This window comes from Cyprinodon tularosa, unplaced genomic scaffold, assembly GCF_016077235.1.
Source record: "Cyprinodon tularosa strain WSP-4 unplaced genomic scaffold, ASM1607723v1 ctg465, whole genome shotgun sequence".
Lineage (NCBI taxonomy): Eukaryota > Metazoa > Chordata > Actinopteri > Cyprinodontiformes > Cyprinodontidae > Cyprinodon > Cyprinodon tularosa.
The window spans coordinates 844,689-863,342 of record NW_024039191.1 but is presented as its reverse complement, the minus strand read 5'-3'; the positions used below and the strand labels follow the sequence as shown (position 1 = coordinate 863,342).

Genomic DNA, 18,654 nt, shown 5'->3' with positions numbered 1-18,654 from the left:
AGCTTGTCTGCCTGGCTGTGTGTTTCCTGGACGGGGCCGCCTTTTCAGCTGCTTTTTGTATCTCTGCTTCTGTCTCCTTGAACCCCAGTCGGCCTCGGCAGATGGCCGCTCACACTGAGCCTGGTTCTGCTGGAGGTTTCTTCCTGTTAAAAGGGAGTTTTTCCTCTCCACTGTCGCTACAAGCATGCTTAGTGTGAGGGATTGTATTTGAGTCAATGCAATCAACTGGTTTTCCTTAGATAGAAAACTTTGTATCAATTTGACTGTATGATCTGGTGAACTGTAAAGTGCCTTGAGATGACATGTGTTGTGAATTTGGCGCTATATAAATAAACTGAATTGAATTGAATTGAATAAACAACGTGTTGCACAATGCTTGCACTCTGTTGCACTTTTATCTACAACTTTCTTTCCGCCGTCATCGTAGGTCACTCTAAATGCAAAGTGGTCCCATACAGCAGACCTATAAAGTGCTGCTGGCGCGTCTTCCAACTCCTGTTCTTTCCCACTCGCCATACCCACACAATTCTCCACAACTGATTTTTTTCTGCTACACCCGGCTACGCTGCTTCGCTTCTTCTTCTTCTTGTTTACTACTGGTGGTTGGCTTTGGTCGCAGTAGCGCCACCTTCTGCTCTGGGGTGTAAACGCTTCGCCTATGAGAAAAAGGAGCAGTGCATGAACCGAACGCAACACACGCGAACCGAACCGAACGGTTTGGATGGTTTTCATAAACCGTTCCATCCCTATTATATACGTGTGCAAAATAACCAAGGCTTTTTAATGTATATAATCCAGAAATCTCAAAATTTAGGATTGTAAAGAATATGCAAAACACACTTGTCCTTGGGCTGGGCACCATGCCAAGTTAATATTGTAGTTGGATTGAGCATTTCAGTATCATTCAGTGCGTCTCTGTATTGATATTTTTGACTACACTTCTTACTGTTGACTAATGTAATTTTTTTTTTTAAATCCACAATTCTGTTCCCTGAGTAATCAATCAAAATTCACAAATAAAAAGTGTAGCAACCCAGTGGTGTCTAAGATGTCTGATCAGCTGAACTGGTTGCCTAACAAGTTTCTGTTCTTGTCTTTTTTTCTCTCACAGCTCCAGTTTATGTTTTGAGCATGCCATGTTTCAGCTGGTTTACGATGTCCAAGCCCTGTAAGGCACCGGGGTCGGTGGGAGAAGCGTGCCCCGCTTTGTGATTGGCTGTAAAGAGGATGAGAAAAACATGGGCCAAATGGAGGCTGGTATGAAGAACGAGATGTTTCGACAGGAGGACATGGAGGACGATGAAATCGAGTCGGTAAGTAAAATGTGGACGTAATAGGAAAAAAATGGGATTTAAGGCTGTTATTTAGTTATTTTTTCATGTTGTGCTTTAAACATGCTGAAAAGAACAGCACATAGTTGGCAATGAAATGTCATTAAACATAATGGGTCAAGATTTATCTAAAACCAAACGGAGAGGAATTGTAACAGGAGAATAAAGTAATGGAAGCTAGATTTAAAAGCTGCGTTTGGTGCAGAGCAGTGATGCATACCTGTTTATCCTTTAGATCACTCATAAACATCAATTGTCTTTCTGTTTAATCACTTGGATAGTTTGAAATGAGAGGAGAAGAATCCCATCATAATCAAAGAGGCTGGATCAGTGAACATGTGGATCTTTTACTCAGTTAGGCTTAGATGGTCACATTTTCAGGCCTATCAGAAGAAAAATGGCATATTTAATGATCTGATAATGGACTAATCTCCATGCTGCAGGAGTGGTGAGACAGAGGAGTTTGCTAATCTTAAAAGAAAGTCGCAGAATAGATTAAAACCTCCCTCCCGGATGAGAAGAAACTAAATCAGTGTCACATTTTCTGCATAGGATTTTCCACCCCAGCCAACCTCTCTCTATATTTAGATCAATGCAGAATAATCATTCCAAAAAAGTTGAAAAAACGATCCACTGGACTTTGTTTTCCAAGTTTGAAAACATTTTGCATCCCATTCAGGAAGCTTTATCAATTCAAAATGTCTGGATTAACGTTGAGATTCAAGCTTTATAGAGTAGCCCCACTAAGCCTTGTAATGGCTTAGAAAACATGTAAATAGAAGCAGAAGAACAGGTCCGCCCCACAGGAATGGGGAGAGTTGGGGTCTTTTGTAGCCTGCAACACCCGATACTGGCCTATGCCTTAGAAAAGGCAGCCATTGGGGTCATTGTCTGCCTGGCTGACCAGCCTGGTCAGGGTTTATTGAGCGGCTCTATAAAGCTTGGAACTCAACGCAATCCTTTATTTTCCCAAAGCGGGGGAATTACAACAGCAGTTGAAGCGACATAGTCGGATTAAATGAAATGTGTAATCTGGGTGGGATTAGAATTACATTGTCCTCTAGAATGAAAACATTTTTTGTGCTGTAATTCTTTCAAAAGTTCACATATAAAGTAGAGCCAAAGTTTTTTTCGTTTACATTGTTAAATATTTGTGTTCCAGTCACTGCCATCTAGTGGTCAGCCTTGATATAGCGACCGTTTCACTTTAACAGTCATCGACCATTACAGTTATGTTAGGTTAATACTCATAAATACATTTCAAAAATGAATTAAACAACTTAAAGATAGTTTTAAAACAAATATGTTTTATTTTTTCTATTTTTTACCATCACACACAATGCCTTGAATAAATGGTTATCAACCATTTTTTTTCCTACACTTTTTACATAGGATCACTGCTGCACTTTAAGGAAAGGAATTTATCATTTAATTTCTGAAAAGCTGTACAAAACAAAATTTATCTAAGTCTTATTTATCCGTTTTTGATTGCCTCTGAAAGCCATAAATAATGAACACTTTCTGATTGAACTTTGTAACAAAGCTGGTCGGGTTTGTCCTCCTTTCCTTCTCTCATGTCGTCTGCCAGCCATCAGAGCGACAGATCGTGGTGGGCATATGTGCAATGATGAGAAAGTCCAAATCAAAGCCCATGACTCAGATCCTGGAGAGACTGTGTAAGTTTGACTACATCGATGTCGTCATCTTTCCTGAGGAGGTGGTTCTGGAGGAACCTGTGGAGAAATGGCCCCTCTGTGACTGCCTCATCTCCTTCCATTCCAAAGGTAAAGTTGGTGTTAGATCTCCCCGTTTCCCTTCTGGTTTCCAGTAAAGTGGTTTACATCCTGCAGCATAATATTCAGGGCAACTCAACCTAGAAACCTGTTTCCAGATGTCAGTATGTAATGGAGCGATTCACGATCCTAATAAAAAAAGCAATAAAAGTCTGTTTTCTCTATATTCCTTATTTTCGGACGTGATTTCCCACCTCATTCGAGAGAGAGAGCAGTCGCTAAGAAACAGGAGTTTACTATTATTTGAATACAAGGACACATTTATTAGGAGCTGACAGTTTTAGCGTCCTCAGCCTCTTATGTTAGGATTATGTGGACTAAATGTAAACAGTGGACTCTGTGTATTCCTGGGAGAATAGATATATGGAGAATTTTGCATCAGCGTTTCCTTTCGTCCCTTGACCCTGAAATATCCACGTTATGCAGGTCAAACTTAAGAAATACGGCGAATTGTCAGGGTTTTTTTTATGGGATCTTTTCTACAGGAGGAATGGTATCCCTTGAATGTTGAGATGGTACAGCAACATCTGAAAATTTATAATTTCTGGGTGAGAATAATCTGTTTTCTTTCACTTATTTCAGAAAAGTTAAACTCTTAAAGATTCATTACATATAGAGTGAAATATTTCAAGGCTTTTTTTTTTAAGTAATTCAGATCAATTTTTAATTTAAACCCAAATTCTTTGCCTGCAAAAAAATTATTGAAATAACATAATATTGCAAACTCAAATTAGACCCTCATGTTACCCTAAAACGCTAAGTTTGTAAGCCTCAAAATGAAGGACAGATGCCCAGAAAAAGGACTCGCTCCACTGAGCTCATTGCTATGGAGGCTGGTTGTGTCCAGATACATCTTTATAAAGTGGAGTGGATGGAAATAAAAATGTTTTACGGGCAGTTCTTTTTCCAGTAGGACTTGGCACCTGCCCACGGTGCTAAAGATGTCATTAGCTTGGTTAATGACCGAGCTGTGGCTTTGTCAGTCTGCCAACTAAATGGCCTGACCTGAACCTGTTAGTGAATCTGTGAGGCATGGAGAAAAAAGAAACTGTGAGAAATCAGATCCAACCATGCAGACGACCTGAAAGCCATTTTTAAAGTTGGCTTTTGTATCTCTGATTCTTTCTGTATCTCTGCTTCTGTCTCCTTGAACCCCAGTCATCATCAGCAGTTGACTGCTCACACTGAGCCTGGTACTGCTGGAGGTTTCTTCCTGTTCAAAGGGAGATTTTCCTCTCCACTGTCGCTACAAGCATGCTTAGTGTGAGGGATATCCTTCCAGTTAATGGATCGATGCATCAGCTGGTTTTACTTAGATAGAAAACTTTGAGTCAATCTGACTGGATGATCTGGTGAACTGGAAAGTGCCTTCAGATGACGTGTTGTGAATTGGCGCTAAAGAAATAGAATGAATTGAATTGAAATTATTAAAACAACTTGAGCTTCCATTACATCCCTGCAGAACCAGGGGCTAACCGCCACATAAGGCCACATTGATATGAAAAAATGTGTAATAGCTTCATTTAACAACTGAGCCGTTGCGTGGCATTCCAATAATATCAACTCCTCCTACAGCTGCTTCTACTACTAGCAACTTTGCTGTAACTCAGCCTTACTGTTATCTGCCCAAAGTCTCACTCTCCTATTCAGAGTAGCATCCTGACTAAAAGCAGGTCTTCAGCTTTTGTGCTCGGAAAACAGCTAACCCAGTTTCCAGTTTTATCCTATTTTTATTTTACACAACTGTTGCCTTGACCTGATTGCTCTAATAAATGTGTTTATCTAAGATAAACACGTTTATTAGCTTAGCTTGGGGCATAACACCCAACCAGGCTGCGGTAATAAACAATAACTCACGTTGCAGTTTGTCACATGCAGTGTTTTCCACCCTATTTTAAACATTGGGTGTTGTTTTTTTTAGAGAGATAAGGGAACTTCACTGTTAGGATTTATTTTTTCCAGGAAAGAGGGAAGCTAAGGTTTTGTCCAACACAAACTTTAACTCATAAAACCACATAAACAAGCAAATAAGTGTTTGTCTTTATGCAGCACTATTACTGGTTACTGGTTCTCATTAAGCTGTAAAAACATGGCATGGTAGATTCTATGCAGTCAGTAGCTAAAATCTTAAATCTCTGTTTTTCAGGTAAAATTTAGTGTTCTAATTCAAGTTGAAGTAAAATCCAAATATTTTGGGGTTTTCAGGTTTTCCTCTTGACAAAGCTGTGGAATATGTGAAGCTAAGGAATCCAATGCTCATCAATGACCTCAACATGCAATATTTCATTCAAGACCGGTAAGCCAAAAACAAAAAATCCTTTTGATCCAATGAATTTTTTTTGTTTTTGTTTTTAGGAAAGTGATCTCTCCAGATTACAGGAGATATATTGACCTTTTTTTTTTTAAAGACCCAAGTCTGTACCATGCCGGACTATGATTGGACAAAACAATTGTTTGAAATAATCCAGTTATTTACTCTTTTACCCAATGCCCCGTTTTTTTTTGACATTAGTAAAGCTCAATAAGAAATTATTTCAAGGAAAGAATTACATTTTACCATAAGATTCATCTTCTTATTTGCATTAGTAACTGAAATACAGGAATATATCTCTTTATGGAAGAAATTTGGTCTTTTTCAAACTTTTTCAGGCAAAACTAGTAATTTTCAAAAATAATACTTCGACAGAACCTCTAGAGGGGCACAGATTAAAATAGCTAATAAACATATATAGAAGATAAATTTGGATCAGCTCAAAATGTTTACTTCTGGCTAAGATCCAAACATGGAGATGAATGGATTCTGGACCAACAGGAAGAGCAGGATGGAGCTGTGTGAGGCTGAACTGAGGCGTTGCTACAGATGGAGTAGGTAGCTTTGAACCAATCGGATGATGAGTTTATTAACAGATAGCTGGTAGTGAAGTTTATGTCTTTAGTTAGATTGGATAAAAGAGATGATAACACTGTAATGGTCGTCTATTAGTAGCTGTTTTGTAATGGTCACCTTTGCCCAAAGCACTGCTGGCTCAGGTGATCAAATGAGCGTAATCTGATGGAAGCAGCTAGAATCCATCTAGTGCCGATTGTTTTGGAACGAGACGCCACCAGGGCAACGCATTTGAAACTGAATTTTTTTTAGGTTGAATTGTCTTTATAAAATGTATTGTTTCATTCCATTATAGGGCCCTCAGTCAAATACTTTGAAAATCAAAATTTCAAGCCAAAAGTGTTATTGGAATTCAGGACAAGACCTTTGTAACCTTTGTAACATTCAAAAATATGGATGTTTTGATTCCAAAAATGAATGTCAATGTAATAACAAGAAACGCCAACTTGCCCGAATATATTAAGAAAAAGAACCAAAGTGCTTCTATAAGAAATTCATGAAAAACACAATTTTTTTGTTCCAACATAATCTTAGAGGCATTCCTGCTAAAACTGCCACTTACATTTTTATAATTGTTAACGAGGCTTATTAACTTTTTTAATTTACTTTTTAACTTTTTAATTAGCTTTTTTTGACTTCTTCTTCTTCTTGACTTGTTAACTTTTTTTTCCAACTTAATTTCCAGTAGGTAATATATCATTCAAGGGCTCATCTAATTGGTCAAATGCCAAAATAAGCTGTGCAGGCATGTAGCAGGATCTTTGCTAAATGGTTGGATATAGATCTTGTGCTTCTAGACCTCACTGAGGGACGGGGGGGGGACTCCATTTTTTTAAGGGGTATGCAGGTGATCATGCCCTATAAAGGGTTAAAATTAATGTCTAAAAAAAAAAAGACTTTAATTGTTCCATACTCATTCATGCATATTTTTTTCTTTTTATTCTTTTACCAGATTCTTACCTGTAAAGGTTTTAATGTCTTTTTATATTTTTTATCTGGAAAATGATGAACTTTCTTGTCTTGTAACGCCCTGGCGCTGTCATTTGATGACAGGAGGGAAGTGTATCGGATCCTTCAGGAGGAAGGCATCGACCTGCCTCGTTACGCCGTTTTAAACCGGGACCCTGACAATCCTGCAGGTGACAATTATCCCAGTTATCCTTAAGAAAGTAGAACACTCAAAATACATTTAAAAAAAATCTTTAACTAATTTGGTATTTTCAGAAATGCTTGCATTGCAGCCGTTTATAATCAGTTTGTTACAATATTTGAAAAAAATCTTCTGGATTTCCTTCCTGTTTGGAGGTGAGGGCATTTGGAAAGATTTCCTGACGGCGTGACTTTTAACTCTTCAACCTGCCGTTTGCAGAGTGCAGCCTGGTGGAGGGGGAGGACCACGTGGAGGTGAACGGAGAGGTGTTTCCTAAACCCTTTGTGGAGAAACCTGTGTGCGCGGAAGACCACAACGTCTACATCTACTACCCAACGTCTGCTGGTGGAGGCAGCCAGAGGCTGTTCAGAAAGGTAGCTGCTTTCAGGGGAACCAGGCGACAGCATCGCTGTTATGCTGCGTACAGACTGACCGCAGTGGTCGTGGTGATTTGCACAAGCCCCGCAGGGAGTTCACCGCTCTGCACTTCAGATGCGTTTACAACCTGGACCGCGTCATCAAATAGTTGGAATTTCAGCTGACGCTCCGCCCACGTGAAAAAACTAGAGCGAATATACGGAATATTTATAATAATAGTCAAATTTAATAAAAATTATCTACTGTTTCAGCTGCTTAGGTAAAACTGTCATTTTTGCTGATTTGTATTTTAAGATTGATTTAATAAAAAATGATTTAAGATCATATTTTATCACAGTTAATGACGTTGCAGTCCTTGCAGATGTTAGTGCTGTGCTTTTTTCCTGATATAAAGTTACTGCAAACCATCACATGTCATTGGTTTGCTGGTATTGAATATAACCGTTGGCATGTTGATCTTATTTAGTGTCTGGAATGATTGTTTAATATCTAGTTAATCGACAGCCTCCCAGACCGTCTGCGTTGGACCTGCCGTTACCCTGGCAACCCCATCGCATTTTCTGTCAAGATCTTGCTGTCTGTCAGCATTTCACAATGAAAGCACAGTTGAAACCTAACATCCTGGAATAATGTCAAATTTTTCTCTATGATCAACTTTTGTTACCGGGGCTAACATTAATTTTTGTTAAAGCCCTGAAGCGCATAAAAAAAAAAAAAAAAAAAAAAGAGCTCACAGAGGATGACGGTCGGATTCAGTGGTGCCTCCTTGTAAATCTGGCCGTGCAGAAAGCCGCGATGCTGGGGATACGCAGCCACAGACCGGGGTGTCTGCTGGAAGTAAGGAAGAAGCAGGAGCAGTGCCAATTAAAATGGCCTTTTTTTAAATCCGCTCTACAGATTCTTCCTTATTTCTACCTTTTAACATCATTTTCTCTATATTTAAACTGAAATAAGCTTTGCCTCTGGTGCACTTCTTTAATCTACAAAAACCTGTCCCAGATTAGATGCAGCGATACTATTTCATAGAAAAGATAAGCTTTTTCAACCTCAGAGATCACAGTTGCTCTCTCTTTAGTGGCGCCGCTGGCTAGTATCACGAGGTGGGGGCGGAGCAGGGACCGCCGTCACTGTGTGGGATTCGCCGCTCGCTGCTTCCTTGCACAGTTTGCAGACAGTTACTATGTGAATCCACCACCCTCACTAACGCCACCACGCTCCGTCTGAAGGCACCTTCTTTATTTAGAGCTGGGCAAACTATAATGAAACGCATTTTTGTCTAGAACAGCAATGATATACTAAACACTACGTTTACATCTGGTGGATTATCATCCTTAAGATAAGCACCAGTTTACTAGATTATGAGCAAGATTATTATGGTCACCTAAAACCTGCCGAAAAGTAGAATAAAAAAATCATTTTCTTAAACGAAACAAAAATACAACTAAAGATAAAAAGCTAACTGAAACTAATGAGTTTACAAAACTAATTTAAAATAACTGGGTTTCTAAGAGAAAGTGATTCTCAGCTTTTGTTACTGTCTTTATTATAGTGCATTAATATGAGGTCCAGGTTACTTTTGGTGCTTTTTTCGCTGTTCTGAAAATTCCCACATTACGTGCAACATAATGTAATACTTATCTGGGATTATTTTTACGTTATTATTTTAAATAAAATGAAAACCAATGAACACTTCCAAACTATTTAACCTTGATTACAAGATTTAGGCAACTTCTTTGAGGGGAAAAAAAAGCAAAAAAAAGCTATCTAGTTCTGACTTAATCTCATGACTTTTAATCTCAGCATTCTGACTCTTTTAATCACAGCTTTTAATTTCATGATTTAAAGTCAAATTACGTAGCACTTTATTGACAAAACCCAGGATTATCACCTTAATGATATAGGAATATTACAAGTAGTCATAATTATATGAGAATAGTTCTGTGATTAAATCCTGAAATCAATTTTTTTTTAGTTTTTATCTTTATTTTTATGCCCAATTACTTCTAATAAACTGGACTGGAATAAACAGCTTTGCTTCTCTGGATAAAATCCCACCTTGAAAGCTAGTTGATAGTTCCGCCTAAAACAGACTTCCCTTTAACCAGAACCATCGTGGATTTTTTTTTAATGAGGCCTTGGTGTTTTGTTTTGTTCAGTCATGTAACTTGTAGGAAACTCCCTGTGATTTTCTCTGTGTTTAAAGCCATGTTTTGGTTGTAGATCGGGAGTCGCAGCAGTGTCTACTCTCCAGAAAGCAGTGTGCGAAAAACCGGATCCTATATTTATGAGGAGTTCATGCCGACAGATGGCACCGACGTTAAGGTGCTGAGGACGTTACCCTTCCCTTTTCTTTATTTTACAATATCAGATGACAGTGGATCTGTGTATAAATACCCATTTGTAAGCTGGTTAAAATGGTTCTCTACCTGCATGGCTTACCCGTTGATCTCAGGTTTACACAGTGGGCCCAGACTACGCCCACGCTGAGGCCAGGAAGTCTCCAGCTTTGGATGGTAAGGTGGAGAGAGACAGCGAGGGGAAGGAGATCCGTTACCCCGTCATGCTGACCGCCATGGAGAAGCTGGTGGCCCGCAAGGTCTGCCTCGCCTTCAAGGTACCTGGATATTACCCTTTGTTTCAGGACTTCCTGTCTGCCCTCAGCTCGGTTTCCTTTCATATAAAATCTATATGAAGTAACTAGAATAATGGGATTAAATGATCCTGAGCTAATTTTGCTCCCATTTATTTTACTCTTTTAGCCACTTTGTTTACTTTCAAAGAACATGCGCCTCTACTTTGGATGGTTTATTATGACGGTCCGTTTTCGGCCTGCGAGCCTTTGATTTTTTCTTTTTTTTTTTACATCTTAAGAAAGATGTTTCCCCCCTGGTCCTCAGGGACCCCTACCCTGCATGTTTTAGATACATCTCTGTTCCAACACACCTGAGCCAAGTTAGGCCTCTTCTGTTATTACAGTAGCAACCACTCAAAATGGCCCTTCTCAGCCGAATGACAGCCCGCTTCCCTGCAACTCCCAGCAATATCCCCTCCAACTTCCAGCCAATAGTAGGGCCCTATAATTTCCGTGATCACGGAATCGCGGACGGAATCGCGGAATTGGCAAATTAACGCAGAATCTAGTGTAAATGTGGAATTTCTACATTTGAAATGAAATTCTGTTTTTGTGTGGGAGAAGAACGTATGTCGGGGGGAAATGCACACCAGGGGACGCAAATCTGGGCAACACAACCCCTCCCGCTCCGTCATTTCCGCTCCCCCTCCCCCATCAAAACATTGAAAAAATGGCGAAGCGGCTCTCCACAGCTCCGCTTTCGGCGAAAAAGTTGAGAAACACGAGGCTAAGCCCTGAGTACAGAGCCGAGCAGTTCCCTCGTGACTTTTACGTGTCAGGTGAACTATTGTTTTGTCAACATTCCATTGATTGGAAGCATGCACTGACCACTGGTCATCCAAAATCTGTGTGAAGAACAAGGAGAAGTAGAGAGGTCCTATTTTATTTTTTTACTTGAAAAAGCTAATGGAGCACTTTTATTTATAACCATTGGTTCATAACCATTAATATTTTGTTAGTACTTAGAGTGCTGTGTTATGTTGCATCATGCAGTAAAAGTACTGAGTAAATGTGTTTTTTTTTACCTCAATAAATTTAAGGTCATTCCTATTTTATTTGTGTACATTTTAATCATTAACATTAAAATCACATTCTTTTTACGACTGAAATAACAGTAAAGGGTAAAAAAACTGAATTTTCAAAAATTAAAACAGAAAAAAACGGAATTTGGGAAAAAATAAAACTGATTTTATAGGGCCCTACAATAGAGTGACACCCTCTTGCAAATTTTTTTACTCCACCCTTTAAGTGAATTACGGGGTCTGACCAGGAGATGAAGCTTCTCTTTAGATCTTAATGTCCACAAATCATGACAGAAAGAATATTTTAGTACAAAGATAGATGTTTAAAAAGGAATTGTAGGGGAGCAGCCAAGGGCAAACCAAGGATAGTGGGGACATTTTGAATGGCTACTACTGTAATTGCGGCAGAAAACTGTTGATAATTTCTTCTTTTCTGGTGTAATAAAACTAGTAAACACCTAAAACATGAAGTACAGGGGTCCCTGAGGAACAGGCTTTGGAACCTAAGGAACCCTCTAATGTTCCACCTGTGGTGCTTTATCATTCTGTGTTGATGCAGCAGTTTTGTTGAAAGCTCTGAAACAATTTGGTTACTCAGATCTTAATTATAGGATAGGATAAGATTTCTACAAGAGAACCAGGTCTCACATTCACATAGCACCCTTACCAGCTGGTTTTTTTTCTTCCTCTGTCTAGACCTGTGGCTCTTTGCTCCCTTCACTGTGGCTCTGACCAAACCCAATAATTTACCTATTGAGGCATCTTGGATATCATGCATTATCTTTAACAGCATATTACCAGAGTTTTAAGACTTATTTTATTTCTTCTTATTTTACTTTAACATGTGTTGTATTTTTAGGTGATCTGTTGTCGTTCTTCATCTTTCAGCTTCTTCTGTTGTAAAAGGTTAAATATTAGATTCTAAAAATATCAAATCTTAGATCGATTTTTTTTTTGCTTTTTATTGAATTTTTATTATGGCTCTTTCCAAATTGAATGTTATGGTGGCGGTGCAGAATAAGTTTAGCAGACCTCTGCTCTAGATCCTTCCGGGGGGTTTTCTACCCCGTCTTTGTTTCAAATGATCCCGCCGTCGTGCTTTTTGTTGAGCATTTACTCGTTCACACTATAAAGATGTGTGAGAAATGAACAGTTGATGTCATCCTGTTTTAAAGCAAACCGTGTGCGGATTCGATCTGCTGCGAGCCAACGGCCATTCCTACGTCTGCGACGTTAACGGCTTCAGTTTCGTGAAGAACTCCATGAAGTACTACGATGACTGTGCCAAAGTCCTGGGGTGGGTGATGTCCAACTCATTTATGACTCATAGTAGTTGGGAACTTAAAACATAACGCTGCATAATAAGAGGAAGCAGAAAGTTGCATCGCTTGATAGTTCTTAGAAATCTTGTCTCCGTTGTGCTTTTATTTGTTTTTACCACAGTATTTTGTTTGTGATGTTTTGATTCTGGATGTCGATTGTTAAGATTTGCTGTGTGAATAAATTTGACATCCAACAGGAACATGGTGATGAGAGAGCTAGCCCCTCAACTGCACATCCCCTGGTCCATCCCCATGGAGGCTGAAGACATCCCCATCGTCCCAACCACCTCAGGAACCATGTATGTATAAAAGGCCCGACATGTCCCACCAGCTGGTCAAGGGGATCATTTCTGAAAACTTCAGCACCCTGAAACACACTCAGCCTTATCAGTTGGCTATTACCCCGTATTCTTAGAGCATTGCTTAAGATTTTCAAAAGGAAAGAATTTTATGACCTAACTGTATTGAACTTGTTCTATGTTCATAATTGTCCTCCAACAAACCTCTGAAGCTGGATTTTCTAACTATGTTTACATGCAGAACCTGGAACCTTCAGATTTATTTATTTCTATCAAAGATAGAACCAGATCGTAAAATGTTTTATGGACCTGAGTAATTGGAATACAATGGCCAATTGGCCCAAAAAAAAAAACTGTTTCACTTAAAGAACTGTTTTTACGGTGAAAATTAAAACTTTTCTGATGGTTTTTAATACGACTGCAGCAAGGAAAAAATTATGCTACATTCGGACTGCATGCAGCAGAGGTAGCAAAAACACGCTTCATTTTTTATGCTTGTATAAGTTTAGTTCTGATGCGCGGCTGAAGCATCTTTGCTGCTCTAGCTGCGCGGACGTAAAGTAGGTTTGATGCGCGTTGGACGGCGCCACCCTATCCTTTCCTTGTCTGCAGTTTTAATATGTTTTAAAGTGAGAAAGTCCACCTGAAAACTTCATCTGGGAATCCTGTTCAACAGCAGCCTCTGGCCCGATCACCTCATTGTGGTTTTCCACTACTGTTCGCGGCAGCTGGAAGGTGGTTTTCATGCACCTAATCCAAACTGCAGGCACAAGAATAATAAAAGCAAAACTATTCTGCCGGCAGGTTTCTACATTTTAAGTTAATTTAGGCGTTAATGAACTGTTTCAGAGGAGTGATCATACCGCTCTGCATCAGCAGTGCTGCGTCTGACTCCCTGCCAGCTCCCAGATCAGCTTCTCTGATTTGTTGATGTGGTGCATCCAGCAGCAAAAGTTCAATTTTTCTATCTCCAGCAGCTGCTGCTTCTGAAGCGTGTCATGAGCCTCAGATGCCCAGTAGCTCAGGAGGCTCTGCTCCTTCTTCTCAAAACGTGCTTCAGGACCTCTTGCTGCGCCTTGTTGCACGTCAACCATTGACTTTGCATGTAAACTTGCTGCCTCTGCTAATTGTGGCCTGAACCTAGCATGAGCTAACCTGACTCCGACAGATGGATTTGCTCCGCATATCCATCTGGAAACCTTCCGTTGAAGTAATTTGGGAAGGGGCGAAAATACTGGTTAGTTGATTGGCCTATGTTGGTGATAGACGGGCCAAATAAACCAATCAGATCAACGAAGCATATGACGTACTAACAGAGCGACGACGAAAACACAAACACAAGCCAGGCTACTCTTGCCGAAACCAGTCGGGAGAAGAGCAAAAACATCTTTTCCTCTGAGAAAAGCCTCCAGAGCAGTGATTTGCTCTTCTTTCAGTGAAGAAATACTCTGTAATTCCGATAAAACTTGCTCGATAGCCACGCTAACGCTAGTTTCATCGGCTGAAGCCGCCATGTTCTTTAGACTGAACTGTCGCGCATCTCGTTGCTCAACCCGCCTCAAAGCCAACGCTGATTGGACGTTCGTTTGGTGAACGGCTCCAGATATGAACAATAGTGACAGATTATTGAGTATTTACTGATGGTGCTGGCTCCTTTGAATCTAAAGGCAGCTTTGCAACAAAGATTTCTACAGTATTGGCGCATGTTGAGTAGCAGATAACATACTGCCAGCTATTCCTTGGTGGAATAACTACTATATTTTCACTGGTGCTGTTGTTATGTGTATGGAGACTGACGTTTTCTTTCTGCGTCGTGTGAAGGATGGAGCTGCGCTGCGTTATTGCCATTATTCGTCATGGAGATCGGACACCAAAGCAAAAGATGAAAATGGAGGTCCGCCACCCGCTGTAAGTTTGCTTCTTTCCACCTTAGTTCAGCTGTTTTCAGTTAGTTGATGGATGTCTGGTCAGAATCTGCTCTGTAATTTAGCTAATGACACAAAACGCAGATATAGATTAAAGGCCGGATGTAGTCGGTTTGCCCACAGAAAAGTGATGATCTGCTTTCATTTTCTGTTGCTAACTAGCATTTAAAGGATTTTAGTAAATACAAAATTGTCCAGATGATAGTTTTCTATGCTGCTCATGTAGAAGCTATGGATCGATATCAGTCTTTAATCCTTGATCCCATTATTTTTCTTTGGTCTGCCTCTAACAGTTTCTTTGAGCTGTTCAAGAAGTACGGAGGATACAAGAAGGGCAAGCTAAAGCTAAAAAAGCCCAAACAGCTGCAGGTGAGCAAAGCTTTTCTGGAATGTTTTCTCTTTCTTTTGGGTGCAGTAGAGTTTTTCCCAAGTGGTGCCTGCTCAGGGCCCCTTTTCCCAAGGACCCTGAGCAGATCTGGTACCTACAGCGATGTAGGTACCAGATCTGCTCGGGTCCTGCATCATGCCAGTGACGTTACGCTACTTGATTGGCTGAATGTTTCCACATGATGAAAAACATTGTGGTTGCCCAGACAACAATAATAACATCACGCAGCATGCGTGTGTCGAGTTCGGAGCATCTTTAGTGTTGGCTTGTCTAATGACCTGCCGCGGTGAAAACAGAAGGCAGTGAACGGGAGCTGCCAGCCTCTGATCCAGCCAGACTACCCGTCTGCTCACAGTCATCTAAATCCAATGGAGAAGGCATCCGTTTAATGAAAAAGCATTACTGTACAATTTGGGGAAATAAACTCATCAGAATCAGAATAAGAAATAATTTAATTCAATTCAATTCAGTTTATTTATATAGCGCCAAATTCACATCACATGTCATCTCAAGGCACTTTACAGTTCAACCAGAGCATACAGTCAAATTGATTCAAAGTTTTCTATCTAAGAAAAACCAGTTGATTGCATTGACTCATTGACTCTAATACAGTCCCTCACACTAAACATGCTTGTAGCGACAGTGGAGAGGAAAAACTCCCTTTGAACAGGAAGAAACCTCCAGCAGAACCAGGCTCAGTGTGAGCGGCCATCTGCTGAGGCCGACTGGGGTTCAAGGAGACAGAAGCAGAGACACAAAAAGCAGCTGTAAAAGGCAGCCCCGTCCAGGAAACACACAGCCAGGCAGACGAGCTCCAAGCCAGCTCCCATGCCAGAGAATGATGAGAGCACATCCAGTTAGTCACAGTCAGAGAAACAGGACTACACTGGAAAACAGGCCGATCTCCAGCATCAATTACTAATCCCAGAGGGAAATTACTTTTGTTACACGCTCTAGTTACATTTTTTTATATTTTTATATTTATATATAAATATATATATATATATATATATATATATATATATATATATATATATATATATATATATATATATATGTATGTATATGTAAAACTCAAACCAAGTAAAGTGATAAATCCAAGTAAAGTGATACGTGGTATGGGGCCAAAATGGTAGCTTTAATATTTGCAAATGTGTGTGGAGAGTTGTGTGTCTGTATCTCGATTTGTGTGTGTGCAGTGGGATTTGAAAATGTGTAAATAAATCTGTAAATGTGTGAGGAGATTTGTGTGTCTGTACAACAATCTGCAAATGTGTAAAACTACTTGTGTGTAATCCGTTTTGGAAATGTGTAAAAAATCCACAAATCTGTATTCAGATCTGCAAATGTGTACTGAGATTTGCAAATGTGTAAAAAATCCACAAATCTGTATTCAGATCTGCAAATGTGTACTGGGATTTGCAAATGTGTAAAAAATCCACAAATCTGTATTCAGATCCACAAATGTGTACTGAGACTTGCAAATGTGTAGATCAATCTGTAAGCACACACAGAGACACTTGTGTCTGAAGTATTTTCGCTTCAAGACCCAGAAATACAGACAAATCATTGGTTACAAGTCAAGCGGTTTTTCGGTTGGCTCTCTTTACACACGTGATTTTTGCTACTCTTCTGCCGGGTGAGATGCACAAATGCGTAGAAGGATTTGTATGTGTATTTTTGTAATTTGTAACCCCTTGCGCAGGCTCGCAGGCTCACATGCTGCCCTGACCGCAGGCTCGCAGGCTCACAGACAGCCTCTACCTTTGTTTTCCTCCGCTGCAGGAGTTGACGTGACAATGATGATATATTGATACCATTCAGTCAGAAAAAATTTAATCTATTATCAAACAAAAGGTTACGGAAAGAGGGCAGAAGCTGTGGGAAGAGCATAGAACTGGAAGGTGGCTTTATAGTATTCAAAGGAAAATTGGTGCAATGAGGAGAACGGAAAGGAATAGAAAAGAGGTTTATATCTAGATTAAGTTTCGAAAACACGGGGTTAAATGGAAACTTATTTAGAATGGGAACAGGAGGTTGTGGTTTTTGTTATCAAGGGGAGATGGTGGAGCATGTTTTGTTATAAATATTTTATGGAGAGAAGGGAATTATTAAGTTGGTTGCAAGAACATAAATTACAGTTAAATATACAAGTAATTTTGGGGAAAAAATCTACTCCTGATTATTTTTGTAATTTGATAAACAATCTTGAAAAAAAACGAAATTGATAGAAAGGATATAAGTTTATTTATGTAAATATTGTTAATATTTATTTTTATTTTTCAGTGGGAAAATACATACGTAGCATCCCGATCCACACTCCACTGAAGTAGATGGCGGTAATGTATGTGGCTGTATGTGAAGCAAGTTGTGCTGAACTGTCGCAGCAGAGAGAGGCTGTCTGTGAGCCTGCGAGCCTGCGTTCAGGGCAGCATGTGAGCCTGCGAGCCTTGCATCTCACGCGGCAGAAGAGTAGCAAAAATCACGTGTGTAAAGAGAGCCAACCGAAAAACCGTTTGACTTGTAACCAATGATTTGTCTGTATTTCTGGGTCTTGAAGCGAAAATACTTCAGATACAAGGGGGTCTCCCCCTGATTTAAATAAACAAGCGTCATCTTTTTCTCGCTCCCTGAACTGCGGAGTAACTTCGTAGCATGTTTAATAACTCCAAAGAGAGGTAGGAAACTGGTTTATTTCCAGAAATGGCATCTGATTTACTAGGAACCACATTAAGCACAGCCAGTGATATAAAACTAGCTACTAACCACCAGAGTTGCCTTCAATGCTGGTCGTAACTTTAGCTTCTGTCTGGAAGCATCAGAAACATAGCATTAGTTGAAATGTATGCCATGTTGTGTGCGCAGGTGTTTCTGCATGTTGGATGCATTTCCTCCCGCGGATGTTATTGCCACTTTATATCCAAACCTTCGATCGCTTTACCCGATGGGGCGCCATTTTTTTTGTATTGCTTTTCTAGACTTATGCCTGGTCACGTCGTACTTGCTTACTGAATACCTTGTGTGTAACTTGCATAAAAAAACGTGACGTAACTTACGTAGAAAATGTGATGTAGGTCATGCTGCCCAGCGCTAGGCTCTGGTGCTGCCTGGAACCGTTAAGAGAACCGTTAAGCAAGCTGCCAAATGGTGCCATGGAATTGGAACACACAGAACTGGTTCTGAACAGGAACCGGTTTTCGATTCCCATCCCTATCAGACAGTTAGCCATATTCAACTACACTACTTTTACATTCGTTTCAAGAACGACCATTCGTTTTCTACAATTAAAATAACTGGTTTGTCTATAATCTCTGCAAAACTTATTTTTTAAGATGCTCCATTTGTCCTCCTCTGCCCTCAGATCTTAATAAAAAATAATAAAAAAGCAGAGACTTTTTTTGTCACCTTATTAAATGGCAGAGCTCCGTCTGTCTTAGAACGCAGTACTTTCCTTTAAGACTGTCAGTGATTGTTTTCTACTTTTGCCTACTTTAGATCGCCAATGAAATATAAAATAATAGCCAATA

General features: G+C 39.8%; 1 protein-coding gene across 19 annotated transcripts in view; it reads left to right on the top strand.

Moving 5' to 3' along the window:
- Window positions 1-18,654, top strand: part of ppip5k1b (diphosphoinositol pentakisphosphate kinase 1b) — an 88,991-nt gene that overhangs the window by 11,970 nt on the left and 58,367 nt on the right. For all 19 annotated transcript variants that reach the window (XM_038301287.1, XM_038301285.1, XM_038301286.1 and 16 more), the window contains 11 exons: window positions 1,112-1,313; window positions 2,920-3,115; window positions 5,330-5,420; window positions 7,065-7,150; window positions 7,381-7,535; window positions 9,760-9,861; window positions 9,992-10,153; window positions 12,369-12,490; window positions 12,713-12,814; window positions 14,636-14,722; window positions 15,033-15,108. In XM_038301287.1, the coding sequence (XP_038157215.1) occupies window positions 1,239-1,313; window positions 2,920-3,115; window positions 5,330-5,420; window positions 7,065-7,150; window positions 7,381-7,535; window positions 9,760-9,861; window positions 9,992-10,153; window positions 12,369-12,490; window positions 12,713-12,814; window positions 14,636-14,722; window positions 15,033-15,108 (1,254 nt within the window). In that variant the 5' untranslated portion in view covers window positions 1,112-1,238. The remainder of the gene's footprint in view (window positions 1-1,111; window positions 1,314-2,919; window positions 3,116-5,329; window positions 5,421-7,064; window positions 7,151-7,380; window positions 7,536-9,759; window positions 9,862-9,991; window positions 10,154-12,368; window positions 12,491-12,712; window positions 12,815-14,635; window positions 14,723-15,032; window positions 15,109-18,654) is intronic.